Source organism: Phoxinus phoxinus (genome assembly GCF_949152265.1).
Source record: "Phoxinus phoxinus genome assembly, chromosome: 3".
Classification (NCBI taxonomy): Eukaryota; Metazoa; Chordata; class Actinopteri; order Cypriniformes; family Leuciscidae; genus Phoxinus; species Phoxinus phoxinus.
In genome coordinates this window covers 10287171-10301724 of record NC_136878.1, presented here as the reverse complement: position 1 = coordinate 10301724, position 14554 = coordinate 10287171, and the positions used below count along the sequence as shown (strand labels likewise).

The 14554-nt window shown below is 38.8% G+C and overlaps 1 protein-coding gene across 22 annotated transcripts in view; it reads right to left on the bottom strand.

Moving 5' to 3' along the window:
* The window catches only part of fbrsl1 (fibrosin-like 1), a 297792-nt gene extending 285338 nt beyond the window's left edge, over positions 1 to 12454 (bottom strand). For 5 of the 22 annotated variants that reach the window (XM_079607970.1, XM_079607985.1, XM_079607972.1 and 2 more), the window contains exon 1: positions 26 to 1268. In XM_079607970.1, coding sequence (XP_079464096.1) covers positions 26 to 298 — 273 coding nt within the window. In that variant the 5' untranslated portion in view covers positions 299 to 1268. Of the gene's footprint in view, positions 1 to 25; positions 1271 to 5721; positions 5823 to 9431; positions 9562 to 10586; positions 10713 to 12437 lie in introns of those variants that run through there. The other 17 variants (XM_079607973.1, XM_079607989.1, XM_079607984.1 and 14 more) reach the window with 10 other exon arrangements.
* Between the last annotated feature and the right edge of the window lie 2100 nt (positions 12455 to 14554).

The following is a 14554-nucleotide window of genomic DNA, read 5'->3' as shown; positions in this document are numbered from 1 at the left end:
TCGGAATATTTAAACTGGTTCTTACCTCGAGACGGTCCAAACTGACGAAACTGGTAATAGCAAATCCATCAATAATATCCTCCTCCTGAGAACTGGACTCACGTCTCTTCCTCCGGGGGGGTCGCGGGGTTCTGCTCGAGGATGTCGAGCGTGGCGGAGCGTTTTTACCGGGACTTCGCTCCCGTTCGGAACCAGACGAGGGGCTTCGATTGCGGGTTTCCCCGGCGCGTGCCTCCCGTTTCCGTCCCCTCTCGCGCTGCGAACGGGATCTGCGACTCTGCTTCACTTTCCCTTCCATTTTAAAAACGGTGCGATGTCCTCCCCCCTCCCCCCCGTAAAAAACAAAAAAGAAAAAAATGACACTTGATCACGTAAAAACCAGTCGATTCCACACAATCAATACAACACATCCATGTATACTGAAGCCTGTAAACAATTTACAGTATGACCTTGGATGTTAAGCTCCGTAATGTGATAAACAAACAAATGTGATCCATGCAGGTTGAGGCGTGTAGCCTAATCCAAACCACAGCGTCACAGTATCGAAACGCCTCGCTTCATTTAAACAGGTGCAAAATGGCTGTTTAATTACAGTAGCGTGAATTCCACGCGCACGGCAACTTTGTTGCAATGGTATACAACAACATCAGTGTGTGTAGATACTGCAGACCGCGCGCTGGATTCATGACGCTGGCCCTGCTTTAATCTTCACCCGATTCATGACCCACTGTGCCAGAAACAAAACAAATAGGCATCCGCGTGTTTGTTAAACAATTTAAAAATAGGAACTTATTGTATCGCCAAGTTTCAGCGTGAAGAGACGCCACGAAACCATCCAAGACAACACGGTCCGCGTCAGGCTGAAAACGCTGTTATATCCCCCAAAGATCCTTCTTCAGCACACAATCCACCAAAAACAAATCATATCCAACCAGGAAAAGAGTTGGTTATCCAGCAGAGAGTAAGTTGAACGCGTCCATTCCTGAACGCTGCCCGCGCGCGCTGCGGCTGAAGGGAAAGACGTCGGCGTGTTTGTCGGAATACGTGAAGCTTCGCTAAGTGGCTTTAAAGAGACAGCGGATGATTCACATCTCCTCTTCTCTCTGTTCTTGATCGTCAGAAATCGCACTGCGAAGTGTAAATGCTCGGAGTCTAGCAAACTGACGTACTTCCGCCACTTCTGCGATTGCCAGAGGAAGTGAGCTGGTTTATTATATTACTCCGATGAACTTATTTTTTCGTGGCATGTCATTTGCAGGGTGTTTGTCGTCTGTCAGCGGGTGGAGAGACGCGCAGTTAGCGAGCTGTCAGCGGACAAATGCGCATCAGTGCAGTGCAGACTGCTTCAAAAGCCCACACCGAGTATAGCCTAAACACACACTCTCCCTTATTATAGCACACAGGGCTGGTGAGTAGTCTGCCCACTGTTGGAGTGTAAAAACCTTCCACCTAGTTGCATGAGGCATTATAAAGAAATTATTATTATTATTAAAAAGTGTGTGTGTGTGTGTGTGTGTGTGTGTGTGTGTGTGTGTGTGTGTGTGTGTGTGTGTGTGTGTGTGTGTGTGTGTGTGTGTGTGTGTGTGTGTGTGTGTGTGTGTGTCCGTCCGTCTATCCGTCCGCCTGTCTGTCTGTCTGTGTGTCTATCCGTCTGTCTGTGTCTATCCGTCTGTCTGTCAGTCTGTGTGTCTATCCGTCTGTCAGTCTATCTATTTATCTATATCTGTGTCTATCCGTCTGTCTGTCTGTGTGTCTATCTGTCTGTCAGTCTATCTATATATAACTGTGTCTATCCGTCTGTCTGTGTCTATCTGTCTGTCAGTCTATCTATCTATATCTGTCTATCCGTCTGTCTGTCTATCCGACTGTCTGTGTGTCTATCTGTCTGTCAGTCTATCTATCTATATCTGTGTCTATCCGTCTGTCTGTCTATCCGTCTGTCTGTCAGTCTATCTATCTATAACTGTGTCTATCCGTCTGTCTGTCTATCTGTGTCTATCTGTCTGTCAGTCGATCTATCTTTATCTGTGTCTATCCGTCTGTCTGTGTGTCTATCTGTCTGTCAGTCTATCTATCTATAACTGTGTCTATCCGTCTGTCTGTCTATCTGTGTCTATCTGTCTGTCAGTCGATCTATCTTTATCTGTGTCTATCCGTCTGTCTGTGTGTCTATCTGTCTGTCAGTCTATCTATCTTTATCAGTGTGTCTATCCGTCTGTCTGTGTGTCGATCTGTCTGTCAGTCTATCTATCTATATGTGTCTATCCATCCGTCTGTCTGTCTGTCGATCTGTCTGTCAGTCTATCCATCTATCTATATCTGTGTCTATCCGTCTGTCTGTCTGTCTGTGTACATCCGTCCGTCTGTCTGTCTATCCATGTCTGTGTGTATCTATAGGTCAGTCAATCTATCTATATCTGTGTCTATCCGTCTGTCTGTCTGTCCGTCTCAACCAGCAGTTCAATATTTCTAACATCATGATTCATGTTCAATATTTGCTTTAGTGTTTGCACAACTGAGGCATTTTATGTGCAATCATGTCATTAAACTATTTTAAAACCGGTAAGTTCTGATTAACTGTGAGTTCGTACACAGCTCATTCATCACATTGACATGCCCAGTTTAGATATGTGGAAACAAAGCTCAAGGGAGGAAACTCACGAGACTCTTCAAGCCACACTCACCACACACAGTCCTTAGGGAAGGCATTACTATAACAGCAGGAGATAACAGTGGTCTGGACTCACTAAAGTGCCCACAATCACACATCACTCATTTATTCAGGGGAATCCATTATTTTCGGTTCAATTGTTGTTTATGAAACAAATAAATAAAAACAAAAATAAGGCCTCCCCAATTAATTATTGACACTTAAATGGCAGGTGGCTCATTAATAAGTAAGATGGGTTTATATATATATATATATATATATATATATATATATATATATATTTAACCATGCATATTACTGAAATGTAAATACTAATATAAAATGTACCTATGTAATACTAGCACACATGTTGTCACAGAATAAGTGCACTTGAAATAATATCAGTACAATTCTGTGCCATTTACTGCCATCACAATTAGTGGCGATTGTTCATTCTCAAGCACTTCTTGTAAACCTGCATTTAAGTGCACATGATGTCATGCAGCCCCAGAAACATAAACTTGGCAACAGGTCAAAGTGTGTTTTTATTTCACATCTGCAGTCTGGGTCTTAGCTCATTTTTCCATATAATAATTCAACGTTCTGTCTGCAGTTATAGGCTCTTAGACACCGTGAGGTTGCCTTAAGGCAGCAAGCAAGCATCTGTCCTTTAGAGAACACACACACACACACACACAGTCTCAAGATCATCGAGACTTATAAATGATTTATTTTACACCCCACTCTTGCAATAATGTGCACTGCTATCAGAACTACATCGCTGTGGGCTTGTCGAGTCTCATGACACTCAAATAAATCTATCTATCCATCCATCCATCCACAGAAAGAATGATAAATGGAAATAAAGAACAGATGCATCCATCCATCCATCCTTCCACCCATATATGCATCCTTTATTTCCTTCTTTCTTTATTTCTATCCATTGTTCTTCATATCTATCTGTCCATCTATCTCTCCATCTATCTATCAATTCATCCATCCATCCATCGAGAGAGAAAGAACGAAAAATTAAAAAAAGAACGGATCCATTCATCCATCCATCCATCCATAGAAAGAACAAAAAAATGAAAATAAAGAACGGATCCATCTTTCTTTCTTTCCTTCCTTCCATCCATCAAATTCAAGTAATCCCCTCAGTCATGTAACTATGTTCAAAATGTCTTGGTTACACTTGCAAAAGGTCAAACTCTGCTGGACTGTATGGATGAATTGGAAATGGAGAGTGTGAAGGTTAGGAGGAGATAGTGGGTGTCTAAGATATATCATTATCACTGAGGAAATATAAACTGAATGTGAGATTGGCTCTATTTAAAGAAAGATAGTGGAAATTATTGGAAGAGGCTTAAAGCAGAGTTTAATTTAACAGAATGCATCACCCTAAATTAGTCATTCACTGAAATGAAACGTGAAACGGTATACAGTAAATGTCAAAGTAAATGCCATTTAAAATGTGACTGCAGCTTTCTTTCTTTCTTTCACACCTTTAATAAAAGCTTTACTCACAAACTGCATTGTTGTTTTGACTAATCTTTTCTCAAGAAAGTCACATAGTCGGGATCAGTCAAAGGCTTAGCTCAACATTTTTGAAGAAATTCAAAAATGAGTTCTATTGATTTTTCGCCTCCCTGCACCTTCAAGCTAAACTAACATCCCGACAGACTGTGTTATGTCAGTTCAGCTTTTCTTTAAAGATATCTGCACAAATCAATAAGGCTTTGGCGGAGAATATACAGTAGATCCCTGCGAGAAGTGTGGACAAATTCAACATACCTGGGCTTTTGATTGATTCTGTGGAACATACTGATGCTTATCCTCTAAACAGACTGTGCGGTACTTTCTCTGATAACCATTTGTGTTTTCTTTGATAACAATCTGGCAAGTCAGAGCCTGAAATCGGAGTCGGCGCAAATGTGATGACTAAACGCTGCGAGCATTTCATCCGTGATGATCTCTAAGGAGAATGTCAAAACATGATGCCCATCCTTTCTCCCTGGACGGCCCCTGTAATTGCTTCTTAAGAAAACAGTAGAACTAACAGTAGCAACATTTTCTCACACATTTCACAGTTCAAGCAAAGAGACAAAAACACATATAAACACACTTGAGGTGATACAAAGACAGACACTGTATGTACCGAGTAGAGAAGTGTGAAGAGAGAAACATAGCCAGGCAGAAATTCAGAGCCAAGCTAAGGAGACTGTAACTGAACCCAAGTGGCTCTCCTAACTAGATCGGGTAAATAAATTATATCCGGCGTTTTAGAAATTTCATGACATTTCCAAACACTTGCCACTTGCAAAAGTATGTTGTTTCCAAATATTACGGCGGCTATGCAAATTAATGTGAAAATCAGCTCAGTGAAGAGATATTTGGAAGGGCTTGTCTTATCAAAATGTAAATATCAGTGGGAGTAGAAATAGAGAACAGGCATGACTGACTGAATCTGATTAAAGGAATAGTTGACTTAAAAATGAAAATTCTGTTATAATTTACTCACCAAACAGTTGATGGTGTTGGTGATGGTGTCAAATACAATTGACTTCCATTGTATTTATTTTTTTCTTACTATGGAAGTCTATGGGGTCCATGAACTGTTTGGTTACCAACATTCTTCAAAATATCTTCCTTTGTGTTCAGCAGAAGAAAGAAATTCATACAGGTTTGAAACAACTTGCCGGTGATTTTTAAGTGAACTATTCCTTTAAGCTCCTTAGACTAAAACTCTTGTAACTAGTGGTCAACCAGTGTGTTTTGATACTAAAAAATGACAAATCTGCACCAAAATGCAGTTAAAAAAAAGGAATAATGTCTAACTGACACCATATAACAACTAAATGGTTTGATGCTAGAGTGACAGCTGACGTGCAACATAAGAGCGTCATGCACTTCATTCACACACAGTCAGAATGGAACTTCTTAAGATGATGATTTGCTGGCATTTTGACACTGGATCCTGTTTGTGCATGACTTCTAAGCAGAATAATGCTGTTAAACGTATAGAAAGCCTTTATGTCGGAGCGGTGGCACAGAGGGTGGTGCTTTGGTCCTACCATTTGAAGAGCTGCTTGTAGGGAACCTAGTTTAAATCTGGCCTAGGTCATTTCCCAGTCCTGTTCTCCCCATCATCCCTCCTGTTATTTCCAGTCAGTTCCTGTAATATAAAGGCAATTAACATGAAAAAGAGCATGTATGTGTGAAAGCATGCGAGACATCTGAGAACTGACTTCATACATCTAAAAATGTATGCACTAAAAATATACCCACTCATGTCAACAATATTTTAAAAAGCTTCATACATTTTTAGATGTATGAAGTCAGTTATGTTTTAACAGAGTATCTTTTTTCAGCAAAGATGCATTAAATTGCATCTTCATATTTATAGTATTACTAAAGATTTCTTTTTTTAAATAAATGCTGTTCTTTTGAACTTTCTATTCATCCAAAAAGGGAAAAAAAATCCTGAAAAAAAGTATCACAGGTTCCATAAAAAACATTAGGCTGCAACATTGACAATAAAAACAAAATGTTTCTTGAGCAGCCAATCAGCATATTAGAATGATTTCTGAAGGACCATGTGACCCTGGAGACTGGAGTAACGGCTGCTGAAAATTCAGCTTTGCCATGGTTGAATAAACTACATTTTAAAACATATATATATAAAAAAAACGGATACATTTTAATATTTCACAGCATTACTGTTTTTACTGTATATCACAATATTTAATAAACTTTATTAACTCAACTTAATATTTCACAGCATTACTGTTTTTACTGTATATCACAATATTTAATAAGCTTTATTAACTCAACTTAATCAATCACCCAAGGGAGTGCTGCTATCAACCAATGTCCATGATTTCAAAATCTGTCAGTGATAATTCGTAGCACCGAAGTATAAGCACTTAATTAAAGTTCATGTCTCAACATTCCAGAGAAGACAAAAGACACAGCTACAACCTAACTTCAGAGAATCCTTACAATCACACAGAGGAATTCTGGCCCTCTGTAAATCAGTTCGGGTTCCCTTCTATCCTGTGCGCAGCAGCAATTCTGCTGTAATAAAGAGAGGATGTGACAGAGGTGTGTGAACATTGCAGTGCTTTCACAGAACAGAGATGAGAATGGCCTCTGACTGTCCTCCCAGTGGGGATCCTCAGTCTAGCATTCTGTGTCTCTGTCTTGCTTTCTTGCTTTTTTCCCCTCTCTCTCTCTCTCTCTCTCTCTCTCTCTCTCTCTCTCTCTCTCTCTCTCTCTCTCTCGCAGACACCCCCTCTTTAGTTAAAACCGTGTTTCTGTTATCTAGTATCAAATGCAGCCTTCCTGCATGCATTCAGCCCAGCATTTGCTTTGATATCTGTCACTCTTGCTGGGTTTCTCAAAGAAAGTCTAGCTTTTTAACATTTGTGTAATGCATAATTCCTTTACCCTCCTCTGTCTGTCTCAAGATACTAAACCCACGCTGCTTTCTCAAGGTGAGTGAGTGTATTTGCTGTTTTCATTATGAACGCTAAAAAATCCATTTCACTTCCCTGCTTAAATCTGGTTTCATATTATAAATAATCTATATTTCACTAAAAGAGGATAACCACTCTGTTGACAAAGAGTCCTAAGCCAGCTTACACTTGTTAAAAGGTCATAGCTGCTTTGTTGCCTGGTATTTAAGGTTTTTTTTTTTGTGGCATATTTCAGCTGGTCAGGTAGCTAAACCCCAGTTTGACCATGCAGGCTATTAGGAAACTAGCTTAAACCAGACATCCAGCTTAGGCTGTTTTAAATAGATTTGTTTTCCCCCTCCAGGGCTGACATATTTCAGGGTTAATCTCCAAAGTTTTCATATTTTATGGGGACTTTCCATAGACAATGATTTTTATACTGTATAAACCTTATATTATATCCCCTTAACCCTAAATATAACCCTCAAAATAACAATTTAGCATGATTCATAACCAGTAAATCATACCAAATTATGGGACCCCCCGTATATATATATATAATATGCTAATGTTTATGTAGCAAATAACTGTTTCCCCACAAGAAAAAAGAAATACACGCAGTAATAATCCAACGGAAACCAAACATATATGAAACAATTGCATCTGGAGAGTGGCTCCATTGATCCCTGCACACAATGTATTGGTTTAATTAAGAGAAGCAGTGTCCTTGCTAATTGATTCCTTGCCTGTGTGAATTACCTACACGCAAAACAACCGGTGACTAATGACCCATGGAAATCTCGCCTTTACGAACTGGACACACCGCAAGCCAAACTTCCTCCACAGCTGACCGGCCCCATGCCACATTTGTGAGGATTACTGAGCTGTTAGCGAGACCCGCTCTCCTCGATCAATCCCTCCCGTACAGTGCTAAAGGCTCTCATCAATTATGAATCAATCAGGGAGAGGGTGAAGCTACCATTGATCAGTAGAGAGAGAGAGAGAGAGGAGAGAGAGGAGAGAGAGAGAGAGAGAGAGAGAGAGAGAGAGAGAGAGAGAGAGAGAGAGAGAGAGAGAGAGAGAGAGAGAGAGAGAGAGAGAGAGAGAGAGAGAGAGAGAGAGAGAGAGAGAGAGAGAGAGAGAGAGAGAGAGAGAGAGAGAGAGAGAGAGAGAGAGAGAGAGAGAGAGAGAGAGAGAGAATAAAGCAGGTGTTGATTTTCCCAAAGCTTATTAATGATCAAATTATCCCTCATGCTTTTGTTTATGTGAAGTCTCAGTAGAGAGGAGGGAAAGACAATAACTCAATTGCTCATTTCCCAGTCTTGTGTAAAGAGAGCAGGTTCATTACCAGCGTCATAAACCAGGGGCCGCTGGGTCCAATGTTTCCTCAAAAAGAACTGAATGAAAATAAAGTATATTAAGTACGAAATATAAAGTATGAAACATGAAATCCAACAGTGTGTAAAGCCAGTGGCAGCCTGTGTGGAATAAGTAAGTATGAAAGCCCATTTCTGCTACAAAAGAAAATAAATCATACTTTGGAAAACACAATTATGACAAACTAAGAGCAAAAAAAAGCAAAAAAGGTCATAATTATGAGACAAGAAGAGATTGACAAAAAAGTTTGAGATATGAGATATTAGGTCATAATTATTACATAAATTAATTCTTCTCTCATTAGTAAACTTCTCATAATTAAACCTGCCTTGTTTTGCATAAACAACCAATCATTTTGAGAGGTAATCTTTTAAACCAATCAGCTTTCAGTATCCCTTAACACATCATCAGCTCAGCTTGTGGTTAATGTAACAGATAGAGACTAGTCAAAATTAATAAAAGATCTATAAACATGAGAAAATTCAACAGATACACTTCACATAATGAAAGCTATTAAAAGGCCATACAAACATTCTTGTAGCTATATTATTGTGGATATTGTTTTCATAAAATACATTTTATTTTTTGTATCTCAATTGTAAAGTGTCCATGAGCTATGGAAAGGTGCTATAAATTAAACTTTATTATTATGATTATATTAAAATGCAATGCATTCAACTGGGTGAGATTTAATTTGAACAACTAGTAAGTTAATATTAATATTATAGCATTGGTTGCTTGTTGCTGAGGTAATAATAAGGTGGCATTTTTCCTGCTAAAACAGACTCCCGGACACTTTTCAAAGAGAAATGCCCTGTTGGGTTTTGTTATATCAGTCATCAGGACTACGGGAACATCTCAGGTGTCTGATCGTTTGTGTGTCAGTGTGTGCACACCCACAGCGCAGTGGTTAGCCACAGGAAGTTACAATAATAACAGACCAAACCCACCATACTGTCATGTTCGCTGCAACTCATCACTAACAGCATCCCTGGCATTCTGCAGGGGAGTCATGGAAACTGCTCTGGCATCTCTGCGCTCTGTTCTCCTCTCCAGGACTTTCTCACCATCTTTGTAGACCTGGGTTGGTAAAATAAGAGTGGCGTGAAAGTGAAGTCATTTTACTGTAAGAGATTGTGCAGGATTTTGCACTTACACACACTACAGAATATGACAGCTGACACCTCACAAGCTGCAGGTCACAGGTCAAGATGTCTGACACATTCCACTTCAGTGACTGAGACACATGCACTTTAAGGCCCTTGTTATATACACTGAATTTCAAAGCTTATTATTGATGTTTACACATGATGTGTAGACGAATATTTATCACATATAGTCTCTCACATGCAGCTGACTGTTATAATTCCTAGTTCACATTGCTGCTTTTTCTGGGCAAGAACTGCCTAATTAAACAGGAAGTAGCCTAAGGCTTCCGTGACTCATTTTGACTGTTAGTTGATCAATGTGTGACAATTTCATACAGCAAGTCCGATGCAACATGAATATTATGCTGCTTGCTCATAAATAGTTTTAAAAAATAATCATGCAGCCATTTCGGTCAGCATCTGGGTGAAACTTTGATCTGTTTTAGGGCAGTTTGCTAGAATTTTGGTTCCAGACCATCATAGATATTTCCTGTGTGCTTTGTAAACACAAAATGTTTACTTCATTTTCACTTTTGCATAATATATTTGGTCACCAAGGAGAGTTTATAACAAGTATAAAACTCTGGGGCGTTTAACTATTTCCCCGACACCGATTTAGAAAAAAGTTGCCAGCAAGCGCCAGCATATTTGATCACTTTCACATTGTTGTATTCCTGAACATGCATATCAAAAGAAAGAACGGAGCCTCTGCTTTAACGCATTCTTTTTTTTTTATTAACATTTGAATGTGGGTGTTTAGTAAAAAAGCAACATTTTGAGCAAAAAGCTGAGAAAATCGCTTTTTTGTCAAAGACTACTAACGTTAGGCTATATCATAGTCAAACGTTAACGTTATGTCTAGCGTTAGATCGGTTACAGAACGATGATCAAAATATGGACTAACGTTAGATCGAGTCCATCAAAAAAAAAAAAAAGATTGCACAGTCGTTAACGTACCTTCCTGGTTCGACATTTCCTTCGGTAACGTTAGGCAGTTTTGATTTATATGCTGTTTAATGTTTATCGCTTTATTTTACATTTGCATCTGCTAACATGCTATCACTGGTTTCTGCTTCTTCTTCGTCTGTGTTTTGATGTGGAGATTCAGTAATCTTTAAGAAGATGTGTCATAGCGCCCTCTACCAGTGAAAACACAGAAGCGGCGTTGTCTCATAAATGGAGATAGGCTATGTCTAAGAGAGAGTCAATGTGCAAATAAACATAAAACATTTTTTGTAAACTGTCAAGAACATAAAAAAAGTGTCTCAAACAAAACCCTAGTTCAGGGGTGTCAAGTTCTGCAGAGTTTCCAACACACTTGCTTGGACGTTTCTACGCTGCGTCTGAAATTAAATATCTCCCAACTATATAGTATCCGAAAAACAATACTCCAAAAGAGTAGTATAAGCATAGCCTAGTATTTGAAAAACAATATGCGAAAAGTCCCCAGATGAGCTAGCCTCTATGGCTAGCCTACTACTTCCGATTCACTAGATTCTGAAGTGAGCATTCGATGGACACTTTACTATCCCCTGAGGCCACAGGAGGGTATTTATCATAGACAGTAGGCTATATAAAAGGTATTTATTTATGAATGGAAGTGAAGCAACACAACCGACACTGGTAGATCACGTGACAGTAACAACATGACGGAGCATGTCCGAATTTTATTCATACTAGAGCATACTATTTTCAGGTTGCAAAGTAAATTAAAATTCAAATGTAGTACCTCCTCAGACAGTATGATTTCGTACGCAGCTCTAGTGAGTCTGAAGGCATTGATTGGCTGGTTCAGGTGTGATTTATTAGGGTTAGAGCTAAACTCTGCAGGACAGTGACCCCGCAGGAGCAGATTTGGACAACCCAGCCCTAGAATATCTTATAAAGATTCAATGCCATGAACCACAAACTCTATTAAATCCAGTATCTAGTTCTTCGTAAGAAGCAGTATGGCGACATGCAGCAGGACTGATAGAAACCTGCACATACACTCCTAGAAATAATCAGGAATAACAATCAGGGTGTTCGCACAACAACGATATACTAAAAACGGAAAAGTTTTTCCTTTGCGATTTTCGAGTACAGACAACAACCTTGTCAAAACGATCCTCATTCACACGGATCTGCGAAAACTATAAAATGCTGTATTATGCTGTATTATGCTGCCTGGCCAGTAGTTGGCGATGTCACTTTGTAAACAAACACTGCACGCCTATAGACTGAACACGTAATACGCATTCGCACAACGTCACCGTTTTCACAAATTTGCATTTTTGTAGTTTACATGGAGACAATAACAGTATCGTTTTCAAAATTGTCACTTTTAGGCCCCCAAAATGCCTTTGTCGTGTAAATCTCATGTAAATGGCCCCTTTGAAACTTATTTCCATTGAGGAAAATGCATCAAATAGCCATTTATCACAAGACTTTCACCATCTAGGAACAGTGCTTTATATGAAGGCCAAATGTGCCAGATCAGCCATGCAACATGGCAAAAGATTCTGCTTTGTCATGTGTATAAAGTCACCTTCAGTGAGTGCCATCTGTCCCTCTCTAACACTCCGGTCCGAGAATGCACACAGATACGCACGTGTCTATATGAGTTATGGTGTGCTAAGTATGCCGAGTGTTTATCAGCAGGCATTTGAACTCTCCTGCCCTTCTTGAGAGCAGGCCACTTGGTGAGACCAGTGTAAAATCTCAGATTCATGAATTATAGAGCAACCTGAGCTTTAAAAGAATGCTGACTTGTTAGACTCTGATGTGGCATAGACACATCAAGTATAGTATAGGACAAATCTGCAGTACCTTCTGCAGGCCGTGTTCCTATCGGCCTCTGCGCTCATGAGAAAATGCGTTTAGATTTTGCTCCCGAGGCTCAGTGCTTTGTTTTTTCTTCTTCTGTTTGTTCAGGTGACGTAATGTCACAACAATTGAAATGAACTTTGATCTTCGATGTCTCCTGGGAAAATGGGCAGAGGATCCCTTCTAAGAAATGTGGAAAACAAAGCTGTCTGAAATAAACGGAATGCATTTAATAGTTTTGATTAACCATAGTATGTGGGTTAAAAAAAAAAAAAAAAGACAACCAGATTTTTAGATGAAGTGGTCTTTTCATCTGACATTTCATGGATTCCTCAGTTCACATGATTTTGATCATGAGAACTATTTTCACATTATATACACTAAGCCTTTTTATGGCCAGAAGCTATCCATTTTATTGAATTATAAAAGTATTAAAATGAAAAGATTCATTCTTTTTTCCAAAATCTTACAGATCCTAAACTTTTGAACCATAGTATATTACACGCACGCACACACGCACGCACACACACACGCACACACACACACACACACACACACACACACACACTGTAATAGTATTCCAAATAATATTTATCGTATTTTAAATTAAAAAATGCCTTGTTGAGCATAAAAGATATTAAACATTTAATTTGAGTCTCACATACTGTTTATTTTTGACCAATATATGCATCATTTAGCAGTTAAAGCTCTGCGCTCTAATGATTTGGGAGGAATGCTGCAGAAAATGAATGGTTAGCATTATTTACAACCAGTTAATTGAATAGCAAAAATCCATGCAGTAATGTGTGTTGCTGTAACACCCAGTAGTGCTGGCTCAGGGCCTGAGCGAGATTGCCAGGAACAGTAAATTGTCTTTGTGAGACCGTGTGTGTGTGTGTGTGTGTGTGTGTGTGTGTGTGTGTGTGTGTGTGTGTGTGTGTGTGTGTGTGTGTGTGTGTCCTTCCTATGTAGTGCTATTTAAATAAGAAGAGTGTCTGTGCTTTGGAAAGTTATGGCTGTGATTAACGATTGTACAGATGGTTTGCTGCTACCATTTACCAAGGGAATTAACCCCAATATTTACAATAGAGAGAGTGTGAACACCCTCGCGCATACACACAAATGAGTGTTTGATAGCTTAACGAGACGTAACATGCTTCTCTGCAACGCTATCTCCTGCTACCTGTACACACACACACACACACACACACACACACACACACGCTTAGCTACTGTATGTAAATGGTGACAACATATGACTGCTGATGTTTGAATTATTTAATTGATTATGAGTCATTTTTCCAAGTAAAGACGTTCCCACCGTAAATAAAAGTAAACATAGGCTACACAAAGCATAAACATTCATAAAACACATGCACTGAGTCATAAAGAGATTTATACCTCAATATAAAATTGTAATAACAAACAATCTAAACCAATCCTCATATATCCATAAACTGTTAGTCTATTTCATATTGCCAAACGTAGCGCAGACTTTTGATAGATTAAATGTTTAAAAGTTGGTTTGATTATTAAATGTAAAATCTAAAGTTTGTTAATTGAAATATGACAACAACAAAACTAACATCTAACAGCAGATTTACACTACAGAAATAAAATAATTATTTGATCAATTAGTGTAATTTCAACAGTCTTTTACAACAGGAAAGAGCCCTCCAACAACAATAAACTAACCATCCTATGAGAACATGATTTGTTCTGTTTACACTTGAGTTTATAGATTCATTATACAAATGAAAATATCTTGGTTCAAGTGATGATATTTCAAGATATACAAATACCATTCAAAAGTCTGGGGTCAGTAAGATTTTTTTTTTGAAATACTTGTAATTCTCAAGGATGCATTGAATTCATCAAAAGTGACAGTATGCATCATTTCTTATAAACATTTACAAGAATATTTCTATTTCAAATAAATACTGTTCTTTTTAAACTTTCTACTGATCAAAGAAACAAAAAAAGCAAGCAGCACATCTGTTTTCAACACTGATAATAATAAATGTCTATTGAGCACCAAATCATCATATATGATTTTTGATGGATCATGTGACACTGAAGACTAGAGTTATGATGCTGAAAATTCAGCTTTGCATCACAGG